The sequence below is a fragment of the Tachysurus vachellii genome, chromosome 14 (assembly GCF_030014155.1).
Source record: "Tachysurus vachellii isolate PV-2020 chromosome 14, HZAU_Pvac_v1, whole genome shotgun sequence".
Taxonomy (NCBI): Eukaryota; Metazoa; Chordata; class Actinopteri; order Siluriformes; family Bagridae; genus Tachysurus; species Tachysurus vachellii.
This window is the reverse complement of record NC_083473.1, coordinates 10,132,946-10,153,327: the sequence shown is the minus strand read 5'-3', so window position 1 is coordinate 10,153,327 and position 20,382 is coordinate 10,132,946. Positions and strand designations below refer to the sequence as shown.

The 20,382-nt window shown below is 38.9% G+C and overlaps 1 protein-coding gene across 2 annotated transcripts in view; it reads left to right on the top strand.

Annotated features, from left to right (window-relative positions):
• The first annotated feature begins 3,992 nt into the window (after nt 1–3,992).
• The window catches only part of LOC132856780 (TBC1 domain family member 9B), a 20,909-nt gene continuing 4,519 nt past the window's right edge, over nt 3,993–20,382 (top strand). For both annotated transcript variants that reach the window (XM_060886546.1, XM_060886545.1), the window contains exons 1-19: nt 3,993–4,237; nt 8,057–8,167; nt 9,036–9,154; nt 9,258–9,486; nt 9,716–9,974; nt 10,129–10,336; nt 11,010–11,183; nt 11,350–11,517; nt 12,130–12,280; nt 12,914–13,128; nt 13,768–13,885; nt 14,823–15,025; nt 15,543–15,625; nt 15,754–15,883; nt 15,999–16,097; nt 16,186–16,254; nt 17,828–18,068; nt 19,134–19,199; nt 19,711–19,779. In XM_060886546.1, the coding sequence (XP_060742529.1) occupies nt 4,120–4,237; nt 8,057–8,167; nt 9,036–9,154; nt 9,258–9,486; nt 9,716–9,974; nt 10,129–10,336; nt 11,010–11,183; nt 11,350–11,517; nt 12,130–12,280; nt 12,914–13,128; nt 13,768–13,885; nt 14,823–15,025; nt 15,543–15,625; nt 15,754–15,883; nt 15,999–16,097; nt 16,186–16,254; nt 17,828–18,068; nt 19,134–19,199; nt 19,711–19,779 (2,830 nt within the window). In that variant the 5' untranslated portion in view covers nt 3,993–4,119. The remainder of the gene's footprint in view (nt 4,238–8,056; nt 8,168–9,035; nt 9,155–9,257; nt 9,487–9,715; nt 9,975–10,128; nt 10,337–11,009; nt 11,184–11,349; nt 11,518–12,129; nt 12,281–12,913; nt 13,129–13,767; nt 13,886–14,822; nt 15,026–15,542; nt 15,626–15,753; nt 15,884–15,998; nt 16,098–16,185; nt 16,255–17,827; nt 18,069–19,133; nt 19,200–19,710; nt 19,780–20,382) is intronic.

Below are 20,382 nucleotides of genomic sequence, written 5' to 3'. Positions count from 1 at the left end.
TAATGCCATTACCATATACCATTAAAGCATGGAAAAGCTATCCATTACACAACTTTAACTATTATCACACATGTCACAAGACGGTACTAAAAAAACACCAACACCATAGAACTTTAACACAAATCACCTCATGCAAGTGACCCTATTTGTTCACTGGCTGATTACAAGCTAAATATTCACACACACACACACACACACACACACCCACAAAGACTGTCATAGACTGTTTATATTGTGCATTTATTTCAATTAGAAAAAAGAAAGAAACAAACGAGGCCAGGTATGTGCACAGTGTTTTTGTGTTTCTTTTCTTCATATTGTGGTTGTTAACAGTGTTTATAAGAGTGGAGTGTTTTATCACTTACCACCACAGAGAGGGGCAGTTTGTTCTTTCTGCACAAAGCCTTTAGACTTTATTACACTGCACGTGTCACAGACAGTAATATTAGAAACAAGCCAAATTATTAGGAACAAGCCAAAATATTAAGAACAGGCCAAAATATTAGGAACAGGCCAAATTATTAAAAACATGCCAAATTATTGCGTCACAGGTTTTCGGATGACGTCACATGCTCGTCTCCACTTGCCTCCAAATGTTTTGGCACCCTAGCGCTCCACTAGATTTCACGTCTCCACTTGCCTCCAAAAAGCACCGGCCTTTGCGAACACTTGCCTCGTCAAAGCCAACATCAAAGTTTGTTGCGACGAACTTTATAAATCTAGTTATTATTATTATTATTATTACAACGGACTTGCTTATTTTTTTATTATTATTTGTTTATTTATTTCCCTGGAAGATTTTTGAAAACATTTTCTTTAAATCTGTTCAATCTTCTCATGTGATGCTTGTAGAGTCATATGAGGTGCCAGGTTTAACTTTCATAATGTCTACTGGAATAAAATATAAAGTTTGCACATAAAAAAAGAAAGTAATATTTTAAAAATGTATAAAATGTAAATCCTACCAAGCTGACAAATAACGACGCAGTTGCAGTAAAAGTCCTGCCGCGTGCTTTAGCGTAATAATGCTTTTCAAAATAAAAGCCTGAAATAATACAGTCTTTTTAACACACACACACACACCTCTCTCTCTCTCTCTCTCTCTCTCTCTCTCTCTCTCTCTCTCTCTACATACACACACATACACACACACACACAGCAATGTATGGTTTTAAAATAACCAATGTTATTCCATTTGAAATAATCAGAGATGGGTAGAGTAGCCAAAAATTGTACTCAAGTAAAAGTACTGTTACTTCAGAATAATATGAATCAAGTAAAAGTAAAAAGTAGACATCCAAATAATTACTTGAATAAGAGTAAAAAAGTATTTGGTGAAAAAACTACTCAAGTACTGAGTAACTGTTGAGTAACGTCTGATTTATTTTTTAACACGGCAACAATCATTCATTCATTCATTCATTCATCTTCTACCGCTTATCCGAACTACCTCGGGTCACGGGGAGCCTGTGCCTATCTCAGGCGTCATTGGGCATCAAGGCAGGATAAACCCTGGACGGAGTGCCAACCCATCGCAGGGCACACACACACACACTCTCATTCACTCACGCAATCACACACTAGGGACAATTTTCCAGAGATGCCAATCAACCTACGACAACAATCAGACAGACAAAAATACAAAATAATCTTTAGGCAAATTATGGCTCATCCAATCAATAAAATAAATTAAAATTAATTAATTACAAAATAGCGTAAATAAAAATTATTCAGTAAATTCAAGTACTTAATACATAAAATAAATAAAATAATAAATAAAAAATAAATATGCACAAGTAACACAAATTTCCAAACCTTTATACTTTTTTTACCAGGCAGAACTAGAACGAGGCAGCCCATAAATTCTCATAAACTGTGTGTGTGTCTCCAGTGACAGAACAACAGAAGAAAACACACACACACACACACACTTCATTTCTTTTGTGTTGTGATTGTTGCACATTTGATGCCTTGATGAAAGGGCAATAATAATGAAATACATCTCTACTCCTTTAATTAATCTCAGGAAGCCTCTAGTACTTTCCTTAGTTTCAGGTAAGCTAAAGCTTCTGGTTGCAAAGCTGTTTTTGTTTCTCAAAATATCTTCCTTCATGTTCATCAGAACAAAGAAATTTATACAGGTTCGTAACAATAAGAGAGTGAGTAAATGATGACAGAATTTTCATTTTGAGTGAACTATCCCTTTAAATATGTGTGTGTTCGGCGCTGTAAGAAACGACACGTCTGATGTCATCTGTTTGTCGGCTCTTGTGGCGCTGAGTAAAGTTGTTGTAAGTTGTTACTGTAGGTAAACATGTTTCCTCAAGTTAGATGTTGAGTGTTTGAATGCTGAAATGTCCGTTTGCTTTGGCAGACACAGAAGACACCTCATAATGTAGCTGCTCTCTCACACTTTTACTAAGGTAAACATGCTGTCAATATGAGGCCAGGGTTGCGGGTTTCCCTCCTCATTTGTGTCTGCATTGCCTACGGTTGATTCTGACATGTTTGTGTTGCTAACTAACGCGTCCCGCCGCTGAGATTGAGTATGGTAACGTGACGAGACTGCACAACTACGTTTGATTGGTGAAACACAGTCACGTGGTAGAGCCTTAGCGGAAGTTTCTCTATCTGTCAAAATAAAACATTAAAATTGATGCGTAGAATACCAAAGAGGTAAAAAAGAAAAGTAACGAGCTCATTGTAGCCTAATGTAGCGGAGTAAGAGTACAGTTTCTTCTTCACAAATCTACTCAAGTAAAAGTAAAAAGTATAGTGATTTAAAACTACTCCTAGAAGTATAATTTTTTTCAAAAACTTACTCAAGTAAATGTAACGGAGTAAATGTAACTCGTTACTACCCACCTCTGGAAATAATATGCAATAATTTTAAATATTAATATTAAGCCATTAGACTTTATTAATCTACATAATATAGTAATTACATACTTGGGAGATTAGTTGCTAAAAGATTATTAATAAAAATATATATATACATTTGGGCACCATTAATAGACCTTATACTGTCGTTTCTTTATCTGTTTCAAACGAGAATAAAGGTGGCTTAAACTTAATACTTAGAACTTAAACCACAACTGTTTTGTTTGTTGCTTAGCTAGGTTATAATAATTAAGTTGGCAAGACGTATTAGTTATCTAAAATTATCTGCTACTTCTGCATGCTTCATGTACACAGTGATGTTTCATAATGAGTGTGTAAATGGTACGTTTAATCTAAGCAGAATGGCATTATGTTTTCAAGTCTAATACATAAGGGTATTCTCGCTCCCATTATAGGCTCCAGTGGAAATTAATGAATGTAATAACTACTAAAGAACAACACAATGACCTTGTTCTTGTACTTTATTTACATCATTTATGTTTCTTAAAAACTTCCCATTTGCTCTCTGTGAACTCTTTGATCAATCTATTGAAATAATCTCTCTTTCAAATAATCTCTGTTTCTAACTGGGTTTATCCTGAGCCAGTAGATGGATTGGCTGCACTGAATTGTACCTATGTGTGAATGTAAGTGTGTACGGTACCTTGTGATTGACTGGCATCTCATTCAAGATATATTCTCACCTATATTTAATATAAATCCCATGTCATCTCAAAGAGTTTTTCCTTTCCTCCTTGCCTTGACAAATGTCCATTATTAAAAGAGCTATAGAAATAGATGAGTCACTATAGACCATATACTTATATTTAGACTATATTTTTATAGACTATATTTTATAGACTATAATTTATTTCATTTGGCTTGGTCTTGGACTGGCTTTATTGACAATTTGTATGTTTGGGGAATATACTGACCATTTAAGAATGGTGTTCTCCAGAATTTCTGTGGGTTTTTTCTTTCTTTTTTTTATTTTAACAATGAAAACCTGGAGTGCGAAATCTGCATGTTCATTCGTATACAAATAAACATTATGAAATGTGTTTTAGTGTCCTGCCATTTTGCTGCGTGACGTCATCACCCAGTGACCGCCTTCTCCTGCTGGAACACAAACAGAAGCAGAAGAAGCAGGTAGGAAGCTGTGTTTGTGTATTGTGGCAAGATCATGGCTGCTGATTTACAGTTAAACTAATGTAAAGGGAACTTTACATCGCCGTTAGGATGTGGATCACTCCGGAGGAGGTGCTGCTCGCTAACGCACTGTGGGTGAGTGAGAGGGCCAATCCCTTCTTCATCCTGCAGCGGAGGAAGGGACACGGCAAAGGAGGAGGCATCACCGGTAAACACTCGGCCTGTTCACCGCTTCAATACAACACTTTATCTCTTATATCTTCTGCATCATGTTACCTTTAGATTACCTTCCAAACCTTAGTTACCGCTTCTGCTTGTTCTGTTTACCTACACATACAGCTGTCTAAAAATATATTCAGCTCTTCTAATAAGTCAGAAAATAACAAAATAACATCAAACCACGACGAGAAATTAAAGTATTAACGATTAATCGTTACACACCACGATACTGACATATTACCGTTAGCCATTAGCTAATTAGGTAACAGTGAGCTGGCTAGCTAGCTGGCTAGTTTTGTTTTGTTTTGTTAGCTGATGCTGACGTGGTGCATTTACTCAACATTTATGTGTCAAAACTTATACATATATTTAACTTTGAAATTGTTTTGCCATCCTGAACAAATTACACGTTGTTTTTTTTTTTTTTTTTAACTGTTTACCTTTAAAAAATTACTGTATTTTCAGACAAAAGCTAAAACATCTGTTAACTCTATCTAGCTAACGTTAAGGGGTATAAACTCCCACAGTCTGGTTGGAAAAAAAAAAATCCTCATGTTCAATAAAATAAAGGCGTTTTATTTATTATTTGTTCGTGTCAGAGTGAAAACATGACATTTGAGATGTGCACATGTAAAAAAAAAAGTTCAGTTTTAGCAATGAATATGCAAATGATTTTTGTAAATGAATGATTTTATGTCAAAATGTAATAGTTGATGAAATTATTATTTAATGACATTTTGAAAAAGAACAACAAAAAAATCCACAAAAAATGCTCACATCTCACTTATCTTTAATCCTAATCCCTGATTGATGTAGATTTTTAACAATTTATTGACCTTCTTGTGAAATTATGGGACTGTTTCTCCTTGAAAGGCTGAAAAATGACAGCTTGTGACCTCATTTACAGTAAGCAGCTGTGAAACATGGCGTCAGTATCCACAAGATTTACCCTTCACCATGATTCATTACATTATCTAAGGTGATGTCTGCACATGATTAGTTCCTGCTACATACTTTGCTGGACAAGCAGCTACAATGACTAAAGGGTGACAGCAGTTACCTTTTAATGCAATGCAAGATTTAATGAGTAGTTCGGGGCTATAAAGGATTTAAAGGTTTGATTTATTTTCCTCCAGCTTTATTCTGAACTTTATTCATTAAATAACAAAGTCACATAGTCACTTTGCAATTCATGGCAGAGAGAGAAGAAAACTAAGCTAGTGGATAAAAACCCTTTTCTGGTCTTTTCTGTGTTTTGCCTTTGGGTAAATAATTAACGTAAATGTGTGTGATTAAGTTGCAACAGATGATCTGCTACAGTATTATTGATTCGTGTTTTAAAAAAACACAAGTCACTGAATTCTGGCTATCTGGCTATATTCTGGCCAAAAAAAACCAAAAACCTTTTTTGTTATTGTTGTTGCTCTTGGATCTGCTGAAGTACTTTGCTGGCTCTGCATTCAGACGGTCATGCCTGAGTTAGAGATGTGAATGAAACCGATGTTAAGAAGAAACCTAAAAATTAATACTTGGATGCAAGATCACAATTATTGCCTAATTTTAGCTTGTAGAATCTCACAAACTGCCATATAATATTAAATAATTTGTTCTCTAAAGGCTGACACAACAAGAAAAGCTTTTGTAAGCTTAAGACTTGTAATCTATAAGGTTCTTTGTGACTTACACATAACTAATCTTTTTATGCAGACATCTGAGTAAGTCAAGCAAAATAAATAGAAAACCCTGTGTGTGTGGATGTTTGTGTGTGTGTGGATGTTTGTGTGTGTGCGGATGTTTGTGTGTGTGCGGATGTTTGTGTGTGTGCGGATGATTGTGTGTGTGCGGATGATTGTGTGTGTGCGGATGATTGTGTGTGTGCGGATGATTGTGTGTGTGCGGATGATTGTGTGTGTGCGGATGATTGTGTGTGTGCGGATGTTTGTGTGTGTGCGGATGTTTGTGGGTGTGCGGATGTTTGTGGGTGTGCGGATGTTTGTGTGTGTGCGGATGATTGTGTGTGTGCGGATGATTGTGTGTGTGCGGATGATTGTGTGTGTGCGGATGATTGTGTGTGTGCGGATGATTGTGTGTGTGCGGATGATTGTGTGTGTGTGCGGATGATTGTGTGTGTGTGCGGATGATTGTGTGTGTGTGCGGATGATTGTGTGTGTGTGCGGATGATTGTGTGTGTGTGCGGATGATTGTGTGTGTGTGCGGATGATTGTGTGTGTGTGCGGATGATTGTGTGTGTGTGCGGATGATTGTGTGTGTGTGCGGATGATTGTGTGTGTGTGCGGATGATTGTGTGTGTGTGCGGATGATTGTGTGTGTGTGCGGATGATTGTGTGTGTGTGCGGATGATTGTGTGTGTGTGCGGATGATTGTGTGTGTGTGCGGATGATTGTGTGTGTGTGCGGATGATTGTGTGTGTGTGCGGATGATTGTGTGTGTGTGCGGATGATTGTGTGTGTGTGCGGATGATTGTGTGTGTGTGCGGATGATTGTGTGTGTGTGCGGATGATTGTGTGTGTGTGCGGATGATTGTGTGTGTGTGCGGATGATTGTGTGTGTGTGTGCGGATGATTGTGTGTGTGTGTGCGGATGATTGTGTGTGTGTGTGCGGATGATTGTGTGTGTGTGTGCGGATGATTGTGTGTGTGTGTGCGGATGATTGTGTGTGTGTGTGCGGATGATTGTGTGTGTGTGTGCGGATGATTGTGTGTGTGTGTGCGGATGATTGTGTGTGTGTGTGCGGATGATTGTGTGTGTGTGTGCGGATGATTGTGTGTGTGTGTGCGGATGATTGTGTGTGTGTGTGCGGATGATTGTGTGTGTGTGTGCGGATGATTGTGTGTGTGTGTGCGGATGATTGTGTGTGTGTGTGCGGATGATTGTGTGTGTGTGTGCGGATGATTGTGTGTGTGTGTGCGGATGATTGTGTGTGTGTGTGCGGATGATTGTGTGTGTGTGTGCGGATGATTGTGTGTGTGTGTGCGGATGATTGTGTGTGTGTGTGCGGATGATTGTGTGTGTGTGTGCGGATGATTGTGTGTGTGTGTGCGGATGATTGTGTGTGTGTGTGCGGATGATTGTGTGTGTGTGTGCGGATGATTGTGTGTGTGTGTGCGGATGATTGTGTGTGTGTGTGCGGATGATTGTGTGTGTGTGCGGATGATTGTGTGTGTGTGCGGATGATTGTGTGTGTGTGCGGATGATTGTGTGTGTGTGCGGATGATTGTGTGTGTGTGGATGATTGTGTGTGTGTGGATGATTGTGTGTGTGTGTGTGTGTGGATGATTGTGTGGATGTGTGTGTGTGGATGTGGATGTGTGTGGATGTGTGTGTGTGGATGATTGTGTGGATGTGTGTGTGTGGATGTGGATGTGGATGTGTGTGGGTGTGTGTGTGTGGATGTGGATGTGTGTGGATGTGTGTGTGCGTGGATGTGTGTGTGTGTGCGTGGATGTGTGTGTGTGTGCGTGGATGTGTGTGTGTGTGTGCATGGATGTGTGCATGGATGTGTGCGTGGATGTGTGCGTGTGCGTGGATGTGTGCGTGTGCGTGGATGTGTGTGCGTGGATGTGGATGTATGGCTGTGTGTGTGTGGGGGGGGCTGTGGATGTGTGTATGGGGGGCTGTGGATGGATGTGTGTGTCACATAGTGTGGGGCTGTGTATGTGTGTGAGTGGGGCTGTGGATATGTGTGTGTGTTTGTGTGTGTGTGGATGATAATAACTCTGTGTTGCTTTGAAGAATGAAAAATGGCCTTTCACTCACTCCTTCTCTCCACCTTCTGTCTCTCCCTCAGGTCTTTTGGTTGGGACTCTGGATGTTGTGTTAGACTCCAGTGCTCGTGTGGCTCCGTATCGAATCCTTCACCAAACAGGAGACTCGCAGCTCTTCTGGAGCATTGCCTGTGGTCAGTAATCAGTTTCCTACCATCAGGAACAGTCACTGACATTTGTGCTTTTGTAATTCAATTCAATTCAAGTTTATTTGTATAGCGCTTTTTACAATTGACATGGTCTCAAAGCAGCTTTACAGAACATAAACATAGAACAAAAGGTTATTATAAAGAATAAATATTTTGCTTTTGAACTACTTGACAAGATGCTGGGATTGTTACAGGTCAACGAAAAAAATTTGTAAAATGAATCATTTGGTAAAATCTAACAGTATGGAGTGAAGTATGAAATATTGGCTTTGTTTTTTTTCCCTTTTGTGTTTATAATGACATGTTTGTTCAGGAGACTTTACATTCTGAGTGAATTGCAAGGTTGCATTGGTCTTTATTTTTTAGAGCTCTGTCAATTTGGATGTCATGACAAACTCTCATCCGTGTCTGGATATTCGATCTGACACTAATTTACCTCTTGTTTTTAGGGACTGTGCTGCTCTTATGCTGTAACATTGCTGTTATCAGTCATTTGAATTTCAATGAAATTTTATAATACATAATAATACACAATACTGTCATGATACAGTTTGATGTCTTGTACGAGCTGCTGTTGCATTTTGTTTTTTAAACAGAGTTAGACACCTAGTTTTGCTGTCTTTTCATTTGAATGCTTAAGAGAAGGACGATAAACCCACTATAATCACTGCTACTTATAGGCTTACTTTTATTAGTTCTGGTCTTTTGTTGTGAATGAATATTACTGATGAATCGTGCATAGGTAATCCAGTGTCACAAAGTTAAAAGATAAGTTGAAGCTGACGTGACCAAAATGGACTGATTTCAGTTACCAGTTTGCATTGCTAATAATTATTAAAATGTCTGTCCTCAGGCTCATCACGCAAGGAGATAACAGAACACTGGGAATGGCTGGAGGCTAATTTACTGCAGACTCTCTCCATTTTTGACAACGATGAAGACATCACTACTTTTGTCAAGGGCAAGATACAGGTGAGCTTACTTCTAACATTCACATTGCACCCAGACCAGCCTTAGGCTTGTATATATCCGGAGATTCCAGTAAGCAATCCACAGTCTGTCTGTTTGTGTGCAGGGCATTATTGCTGAGGAGAATAAGAGCCGTCAAACCCAAGAAGACGAGGATTGTGGAAAGTTTCGGGAAGCAGAGATGAAGATGCGGAAGCTGTTTGGGATGCCGGAGGAAGAGAAACTGGTGAACTATTACTCATGCAGCTACTGGAAGGGAAGAGTGCCACGTCAGGGCTGGCTCTACCTCTCTGTCAATCACCTGTGCTTCTACTCCTTCCTACTTGGAAAAGAGGGTGAGATAGTAAGAGAGAGGAGGAATGAAAAAGGAAAGGGATTTAAGAAGAAGAGAAAGCATTTAAACCATTAAGGACGGCATGAATGAGAGTAGCGGAGGAGTGTATGAGCAATGTTCATGACTTTTCATTTAAACTAATTTACTTTATGAGAAATGAGAAAATGTCATGAGAAAATGTTGAATGTAAATAGTTTTAATGTGTTCTTTCTTCCATTCTGCCTCTTTAGTGACCTTGATAGTGCAGTGGACAGATGTGACTCAGTTAGATAAGAACGCTACGCTGTTATTCCCTGAGAGTGTGCGTGTGAGCACACGGGACACGGAGCACTACTTTTCCATGTTCCTCAACATCAACGATACATTTAAACTGATGGAGCAGCTGGCTAACTTCGCCATGAGGCAGCTGCTGGATAACGAGGGCTTCTCCGCAGACCACTCGCTCCCCAAACCCTGCAAGACCCTCAAAAATGTTTCTGCACTCAAAAGGTGAGGGTTTTCTAAAAATGACCAGAGGGGATTTCCTTCAGTGTTACTCTCACATCCCTGAACACTGTTCTGTCTTGTTGATCTCTACTGTTAAACTGAGTTTTCATGCTCATCCTGGCAGAAAGTGTGAACTTAAATGTTATTTTGTTTTTAGGGACCTGGACGCACGGGCGAAAAACGAGAGATACCGAGCTCTGTTCCGCCTGACAAAGGAAGAACGGCTAGACGGCCATACAGACTGCACTCTGTGGACACCCTTCGCTAAGATGCATGTAGTTGGACAGATGTTTGTCTCCAACAATTACATCTGTTTCGCCAGCAGAGAGGAGGACCTGTGTCAACTTATCATACCGCTTAGAGAGGTAAGCATTCACAATCACTGTTAGACCAAGCTGTAATTTCTTTTATTGAGAACTAAGAGAAACCTGAACAGTTACAGAGTTTAGTCACTACATGTTTCAACATCTAATATCTAAATTAGTGACGTGAAAAGCAATTATTTGAAAAAAATCTTATGAGATTGAGACATTTTTACTTCATTTTTATTTTGCTTTATTTATTTTTATAACCAGTCATTGTTTTGTTTCAGTCAGTGACAATATTCAGACTATTAAAGCAAAAATATTTTAATGAGTAAATAATTAACACTATTTAAGTGATTTTATTTAGAATATTCCTACCAATTTAAATAATGTTTTCTAATAGAAAATTCATGCTTCATAATTAAACAGTTAGATTTTCATAAATACTTTAATACTTGTGTTTTTTTTTCTATTCACTCTCACACTATATCTGAGACAAAAGGACTAACAGCAAACTCTTTTTTCCTTTATCTCTCACTTTTGATCTCTGTCTTTCTGTCTTTGTTTCTTTTTTTCTCGTTTCTACCCTCTCTCTCACGCTCTCTCTCTCTCTCTCTGGCTCTCTTTCTCTCGCTCTCACACTCTTTCTTTTTCTCTCTCACTTACTCTCTCGCTTTCGCTCTCTCTCTCTCTCTCTCTCTCTCTCTCACTGTTGTTCTCGCGCTCTCTCTAGGTGTCTATAGTAGAGAAAGCTGACAGCAGCAGTGTTTTGCCTAGTCCTCTCTCCATCAGCACTAAAAACAAGATGACCTTCCTGTTTGCAAACCTCAAAGATCGTGACTTCCTTGTTCAGCGGATCTCAGACTTCCTACAGAGAACACCTGACAGAAGCATGACAGGACAATCTGTGAGTCAGTCAAGAAAAAAAGAAGTGGTGTTAGTTAGAGGCTTCTCAAATACTATCACCAACTAAAGTCTGTCTTCAGGAGAATATTTGCAGTCTCTGGTTAAAGAAAAAAGTATCTTCTGATTTCCAGCCGTATGCTTAATTTACTCTTTCATACTTCTCACAGGAGAGTCCAAGTCCTAGCACCCCTCCTTCCCTCCCTCCAATGTCGCTGATGCTGGAGTCAGGTGAGATCACTCAGGATCGCTACTACAGCTCCAGCCTCCCTACAGCCAAGCAGGGTCTGCTTCATATCTACCAGAAGGGATGTCCTGAAGATCTGGGACCCAAAGCGGTTAGCTGTAGTTTTTGTCCTTCAAAATGATTTTTCATATTTATTTGTCAAGCAGATTAATGGATACACCTAAAAACATTTGATTTCAGTCACTGGAAAATCAGCACTCTATACAGATAAACATGGGTTGGTCCATTTTTGCTGCCTCTTAGGAACCCATAAAAGTCCTAATCTCTCCAACACAATCTGCTGTGTTTGTGTTGTCAGGATATCCAGTAGTCTTGCTTTATGACTTGAGATTCACAGATCCAGCATAAATGATCATAAATGCTTACTTTTGTCCTGGTCATATAGACTACTGCTGGGTTTTCAGTGTAGAGCTTAAGATCCTTACAAATGCTGTGTTTGTTTATTAGGTGAATGCTTGTAAGTGACATGCGGGAAACCATAAATTTGGCCATTACACAGATTACATGACATTAAAAATGCGTGAGTTCTTGTAAGATCAGGGGCTTCTCTATTTTTGACTTTACTAAAGATTTACTGATGTTTAGGTGAGATTCTCAGAAAGATAACATATAGCTCAATGGTCATTTGAGTGTGTGTATGTGTAGACTTTATATAAGGAAATCTTTATACTTTATGCAAACATAGTCATATATTTTCTTTCAGACAAAAGAGAAAATGAAGGAAGAATCCTGGAATATCCATTTCTTTGAGTTTGGACGAGGCGTGTGCATGTACCGCACGTCTAAGACTCGAAACCTGGTACTGAAAGGGATTCCTGAGAGTCTGAGAGGAGAACTGTGGTTACTGTTTTCGGGTAATTATATCTGCCTGACAGCAGGGGGCACTCTCTGTCTTCTTATATTTTGAAAAGAATAACGATGAATGAATATATGTGAATTTGAGCACTTGGGTTAACCCAGTCACGCATTTGAGTCATATGTAAATTCAAGCTGTGTTTTAAAATCCACATAAACTTGGCCTGTATAAAGCCCTGCTATTTATTCATGCCACTAGCAGGATGATTAACAGCGTATCATGGTAACGGCCACATGCATTTATGCCTTCATTCTGTGATTAACCCTGATCACACGGCCAGTTGTCATGAAATAAGAAACGAACGCATGTTATATGCAGCATGTCTATTTATTTATTTATTTATTTATTTATTTATTTATTTATGAATAATCCCACCATGGTTCTGGATTTTAAATGTATTTAGGATGAGAATGTTTGTGTATGCCATAATAGTACTGTAGAAAATCTGTAGAGTATCTCCAAGAGTCTTTACTACTTGAACTACTTGCATGTAATGTCATGTTTAGTTAAACTGCATAGTTCATGTTACATTTTATTTACTGCTCCTTCGACAGACTCTGAAGATACTCTTGTAGGTTTGTGTTTGTCTAAATAAACTAGATTTAAGATGGAACTTCCTCTCTCCCTGTAGGTGCTCAGAACGAGATGGTGACTAACCCAGGTTACTATGCGGAGCTGGTGGAGCAGGCCATGGGCAGGTGTAATTTAGCTACTGAGGAGATTGAGAGAGACTTACATCGCTCAATGCCTGAGCACCATGCCTTTCAGAACGAGATGGGCATCGCTGCTCTTCGACGAGTACTCACTGCATATGCATACCGCAACCCAGGGATTGGGTACTGCCAGGTATACACACACACACACAATACATACTCGGGTTCATTTAAACCAGTGTTTGCACAATGCCCTTGAAATACGTCAACTTGAATATAGCTTTTTGATATCATTTTTTATTTGCAGTCAGAATGCGGCCTAGAATAGGCAGAGAAACCCTATTTACGAAGAGAAAAATGTATAAATGTGTACACATAGCATGAATATCTAAAAACAAAACAAATGACATGGCTGACCAATGAACATATGGCTAACATATGAAATCAGATATTTAACAGGTAAAATAAAAAGAAGAGAAAAACAACTTGTCACCATGGTATCTGTACCATGAAAGAAGAATTAGTGAAACATCTTCATCTGTACATCTCATGCACATACATGCATTAGCTCACCAGTTTCTGCACATACTCCCTGCCATAGTCTTATTTATTTGTTGTACATATATTTACATATTTGCCTGCACATGCTCATTTGCACAATTCTAATATTTGCATTTCTGATACATGCTAAACAGCATTTTGTTGCTATGTGCCTGTACTATGCAATGACAATAAAGTTGTATCTATCTATTTATCTATCTATCATTCCGAGACACATTTATTAATTACATAAGATTAATGTCGCTGTGTGTCTGTTTCTCTTTTTTCATAGGCTATGAATATAGTAACGTCAGTGCTGCTGCTGTACTGTACTGAAGAGCAGGCTTTCTGGTTGCTGGTGGCTTTGTGTGAATGGATGCTGCCTGATTATTACAACACCAGAGTTGTAGGTCAGTCACAAACCTAAAAAAAGGTTAATTTTTGTCTGCGTGTATGTTAACTTTCCCTCTGTATTTAAGGAATATTTCTGTGTCGTCGTCCACACATATCTGTGGGTTTATACACCATCATGCCCATATGTGCTTGTTACAGATTATTTTCCAGATTTATTCCCCCTTTGCTTTTATTATAATTTTGACCATTCTGGAAAGGCTTTCCACTAAATTTGGGATCAGCCACCTGATCCTTACTGATGCTGTTTAAGGTGCAGGTCTGGGGTGCTGTCTGTCTTCCAGTTCATCTAACATGTTCAGGGTGGTTGAGGTCAGGGCTTTATGCAGGTCTCTCAAGTTCTTGCACTCCATGTCTTCAGGAGCTGTATTTTTGCAGAGAGTCATTCTCATGCTGGAACAGAGTTTTAAACTGGTGGTATTCTTAGTCTGCACCTTAGTGAACCAGCATCAATGTACTCCTTGATAAAGGCTTTAAAGCACTTTCGTACATCACTTTGGATAAAGACGTCTGTCAAATGGCTTAAATGTAAATTTGGGTCTCTTGGGTCCAAGGAAGGGAAATCTTACTGTTGCAGTATATAGTCACATTCTAAACAACTCTGTGCTTCAACCCAAGCCTCTGCCAACAGTTTGGGGAAGAGCCACATACAGTGGTGTGAAAGTGTTGGCCCAATTCCTGATTTTTTTTGTATTTTTTTTTGAATGTTTGTTTAGGGAGCAAGCACTTAAACCTTCATTTAAAAACTGCATGTTTTGTTTACTTGTATTATATTTGACTAATACTTAAATTTGTTTGATGATCTGAAACATTAAAGTGTGACAAACATGCAAAAAAAAAAAAAATCAGGAAGGGGGCCAACACTTTATCACACCACTGTGGTGCGATGGTCAGGTGTCCACAAACCTTTAGCTATATATGAATGTGTCTTTTCAGGAGCTCTGGTGGATCAAGGTGTGTTTGAGGAGCTGACACGTGAGTGTTTGCCACTGCTGTATGAGCACATGCAGGAGCTGGGTGTGATCTCCACTATCTCCTTGTCCTGGTTCCTCACACTCTTCTTGTCTGTCATGCCGTTTGACAGTGCTGTGTTGCTGGTGGATTGCTTCTTCTATGAGGGAATCAAAGTCATCTTTCAGGTGAGAGCATACAGATATCAGACTGTGATATGGCAGAAACAATAATCAGTACTACAGGCTTCCAAACACACAACTGTGGATCTATAATTTTATGTCTGCTGTAAAAAGTATGACGTCCACACATCTGTTTATAAAATTTAACAGAAGGTTTATTAACAGAAGTCTGTCAAGCCACATACTTTCATACCTTCTTGGCCAGCAGACCCTTGAAAATGAGTTAATATAAAGATAGCTAAAGATCATTTTCTTTCACTTGTGATATCATTTATTTATATATCCATGAAAATATGCACAGTGCTGAATTATAAAATCATGCTCTATATATCAGAAAGTGAATTGCAGACAAATAAAAGAAACAAAATATGATATGGAAATGTTTCCTTCACCTAAGGAAGCACATTTGAACATTTTTGTTTCATGGTTTATATGATAGGAGTGCATACTCTATATACTGTTGTATGCACTGTTAAGAGTTTGACAGCCAGACTGATCAGCTCAGTGTTTCTCTGCACTTTAGGTGTCATTAGCTGTGTTACACGCAAACATGGAGAAGTTGTTAAACTGCACAGACGAAGGAGAAGCCATGACCATACTTGGAAGGTCTGTTCAGAAATCAGAATTCTGTTGTAATCATCGTAGCACTGTATGTCAAAGCATAAAGATGGTGAATGCATGGAAGCCACTAAGTGTAACACATGCATGAACAGAAAACTATCCTCTTTTTCCAGGTATCTGGATAACGTTGTGAACAAACAGACAGTGGCTCCACCCATCCCACACCTGCATGCCCTGTTAACCAGTGGAGACGAGCCACCACCTGAGATTGACGTATTTGATCTCATTAAGACGTCCTATGATGTGAGGAAAAGAAACTCATCTACAGGAAATGCAAATTTCCCAATAAATAGTTTTACTCATCTGTCCTGTTTGCCTTCTCTTTTCTTTTTTTTTTCTTTCTTTCTTTTTTTTGTAGAAGTTTGGAAGTCTGCGTGCTGATGTCATTGAGCAGATGAGGTTCAAACAGCGATTAAAGGTTATTCAGTCTTTAGAGGATACAGCTAAGAGGAGTGTGGTGAGTACCTTTGCTTTTTTTTTTTTTTTTAAGGATTTAAATACAGTTCATGTGTGCGTTGTAAGACTGCTCTTGTGTGTGCATGCAGGTGAGGGCCATCATGACCGACTCAGCCTTCACTATTGAAGAGCTGGAGGAACTGCATGTTCTGTTCAAGGTAAGACCATCCTTTTTGTTGCAATATAAAAAAAAAAAGTGTTATCTCTGTGGTTTTGATCATGGCATGAACGTTCGTACCAGACGGGTTGGTTTGAGTACCTTAGAAACCACTGATATTATAATATTTTTGCACACAACAGTCTCTAAAACCGAATGTTATTACAACAGCGTTTGCATAAAACGTTGTACAAAACAAAAACCATTGAATGAGTGAAAGTTCTGGACGAGGTGAAATGCCTATTTGACCAGAGAGGTCAGAGGAAGGATATGGGGAAAACTATATCTGTTTCCATTCCAGTCTGCCAAGAACAGGAATCTCTGAATATTATGGGCACAGACTCACCTAAACTGTACAGTTCAAGACAAAATCTCTCTTTCCAATCTTCAGAAGCCTAGTTTGGATCTGAGCCCTTTATAGCCTCACATTTTTGCACTTGGCTGACACTAACTTGGAGAACCTGATGTGGTCATCTGCCTCAGTGTTCACATTTTTGTGCATTTTTAGAGGCTTTTCTGCTCACCGTGATTGTAAAGAGAGGTTATTTGAGTTACTACTGACTTCCTCTCAGCCCACCCCTCTCTGCTCATATTTCCTCTGATCTCTCTCATCAACCAGGTGTTTCAGCCCACAGATACCTGCTCACAGGAGGTTTTATATTTTTTTAACTATTCTATGTAAACTCTAAAGACTGCTGTGGGTGAAAATTCGAAACAACACTTTCTGAAATACTCAAACCAGCCCATCTGGCACCAACAACTCGCTCTTGTTAAAGTCACAAAGATCACACTATTCTGTAGTCTCTTTGATGTGAACACTTGTTGAAGCTTTTTTCCTGTATCTACATTTGAATGTTGTTGCGTGAAGAGTTGTAGCTAACCAGAGTATTTATTTTTTTTTTCTTTTGCATCTGTGTGCGCACTTGTACAGTTAGTGGATATTTAACTATTATTTAAATTAAAATTTACATTCTCTTTTTCCATAATTTCAAATGATTTGAGCAGGCGGGAGGCAATGAGACCAGCCATACCAATGTTTACATTGCAGCTGCAGAATGTGAACACTAGAGGGCTCAGTTGAGGGCTACTCGGTTAACGTTGCATTTCCTGATGTCACTCTTTCCCTGTCAAATCTAAACTTGTTCCTGTATCCATGTCACTTCTGTACCCGTACAATCTGTTGCACCTTATAGTATTTTATATATAAATATATTTACATATATTTACACATATACATATATAAGTACATATTGCTCATAATGTGTAGTAAGGATGCCCAATAGTACACTGTGTGTACTGATTATATGTATGAGCATATTGCACATTTCACCTGTTGATTTCATTGTTTGTTAATTGTACATATTGTACACACATATTGTACTGACTATATGTATGAGCAATTGCACATTTTTACATGTCAACTCATTATCTATATCCTTATCTGTATAAATGTTCTGCAATTTCTGGAGTTTGCTCCTAAGAATTTCACTTACCAAGGCACATGTGCTGTGGTGATGTGACAATAAAAGTGACTTGACTTGACTGTCCGATTTCTCCATCTGTTTCATCTCCAGGCCAAGCACATCATGAGCTGCTATTGGGGGGCGAGTAGCACTGCTGCTGAACGTCATGACCCGAGTTTACCCTATCTGGAGCAGTACCGGATCGACTGTGGACAGTTCAGTCAGCTCTTCTTAGCCTTGGCACCTTGGAGCTGTGGCATGCACACTTCCACACTCTCTACTCGCTTATTTCGCCTGCTTGACCACAACAAAGACTCCCTCATCAACTTTAAAGAGTTTGTTACAGGCCTGAGTGAGTGCAGGACTTACTCTTCAGCTTAAAATTGTATGATGTTAAAATAATCTTTAGACTATGGGACTGGTTACCCTTGTTGTATATCGTCGCTGTCAGACGGAATCTCGTATCTCCGAAACCTTTATTTTTCAGGAAAAATGCTGTACCTTATCTGCAGTGAACAGGGTTTAGTCCGCGTTGCAGTGGATTGTCTTGCGCTAAATTCCTGTCTTCAGACGAGCACCAGAACTAGCGGGGGTCAAGATTTTTTTTTTCTTTGAGCCCAGTGTTTTGAAGACATTTACCTCAGAAGACGTGTTGATTCGTTGCGACTCTTCTTGAGGAGAAATATGCCACGAAGATCTCCCGCGGAGTGAAGAAGAGGTGGACAGTTGAAGTGTCCAATGGAGTTAAGAGATTTGCGCTCAAGCTATTTTCAAGACTTTAGATTGGTTAATAACTTGTAAAAATAACAGACCCACGTGGGGACTGACCAATAGCATCGATATGTGAAAAAATATGAAAGTGATAAAATTTGGACATACGAGGTTTCCGCCCGACAGCGACGATATGTTAGAATAAATGACTTATAGGACACACTTTAAGTTTTTATGTCTGTTTATTAATATTCTAAATGTCATTTTTAATATATACATCCACTAATAATCAAACTATCAAAAAAGATGTCATAGTAGAAATCACTACAAACGAACTGTAGCCAAATTGAAATCTGTCCATATTTTCTGAATCTTAAGAAACCTTTTTTGCCCACCAGAAGGAACTGTTTCCCTTTTTGTTGCTGCATAATTATACTCCAGTGAGAATTGTAACATGAAAAAATATAGTAAATGTGCTCTGTTTATAATTGCACTTTGCTTTGAGGACTGAAGCACAAAATCAACATTAAAGAGGAAAAACCAATAGTTAACCATTGTATCCTTAGAGGAACTACGTAAAGTCTTCATAACTTCTCTAACATAAATGTGCTGAATGAATCAACAGAACAACTCCGTTTAACCTCAAGAACAGTTAACATTAACTGCTGTCCCTGAAGCAACGCTGTGTTTATTTTCTCTCTCTCAGGTGGGATGTATCATGGTGATATGACTGAGAAATTGAAGCTGCTGTATAAATTACATCTGCCTCCAGGTACTGACACTTGTACACACAGAGCAAACATCAAGAATCTGACATTATTAAAGCTGTTTGTTTATTCACACTCTTAAATGCTGGGGGAACAACTTGAGAAAATTCATAAATACAGAAAGATCATTTGAAGAGGGTCTGATAAACCCGGAAAGTAAGTGTGTGTGCGTGTGTGTGCATGCGTGTGAGTGCAGTGTTCACACGTTCTCAGCTTTCTTTAGCTGTACAGGAAATGGTAGTGCATGCTGAGAGAGTGTGTTCACTGCTCTCAGAACACATATGTGTGATTGTGATGCCTGGTTGCCTTTTTTAAGGTACAACCACCTGCTTTCCTGAGAGCCCCCACTCGTACAAAATACTTTAACCCAGAATCATCTGAACTTCCTGAAACTAAACATGAAGCAGACAAACCCACATCCATCCTGTCTATGTGTGTGTGTGCATGTGTGTGCATGTATTTGTGTGCATGTGTGTGATGGTGTAAAACTGCTACTGACTGTTGCTTTTCCTGCAGCTTTGTGTCCAGAAGAGGCAGAGTCTGCACTTGAGGCCACTCACTTTTTTACTGATGACCCACTGCAGGGTAAATACTCATTTTTATGCGCACCCATACACATGATACAACACACATACGTACAGCCTTGTGATAAACACAAATAACATTTTGAAAAATTAAAAGTCCTTGACAACAGTCCTCTGAAAGCAGCTCAATGCTATCTGTATTTACTGTGGTGATCTTTCACACCCGCACGGTCTCTATATGTTTGACCAATGTGATATTTTTGAAACACACTTTACACTATGATGAGGTCACCATGGGCAAGTTTTCATTTGTAACGTTAGTTGTCTAAATATGAAACGTATTATTATGTATAAAGGTGAGAATATTAAAGCTTTCACCCTGAATTCACAGTGTCAGTGCTTTATATGTTGTAGCTTTAGCTATTATTTAAAAAATTTCTTGAACCAAAACCTTATAAAAGCCAAGGTGGTAGCCACATAACATCATTTAAAATCTACTGCACTAATCCTGCATGTGCGTCTGCATGAAACAGTCAAGTCCTTCTAATTAACAGTGTGATAAGTGTTCATCTCTGGACATTTTTTTCCCACCTGCTTTACTCTTTTGTTTTATTTGCTTGCTTCTCTCTCTCGCTCTTTCTCTCTCTCTCTCCCTCTCTCTCTT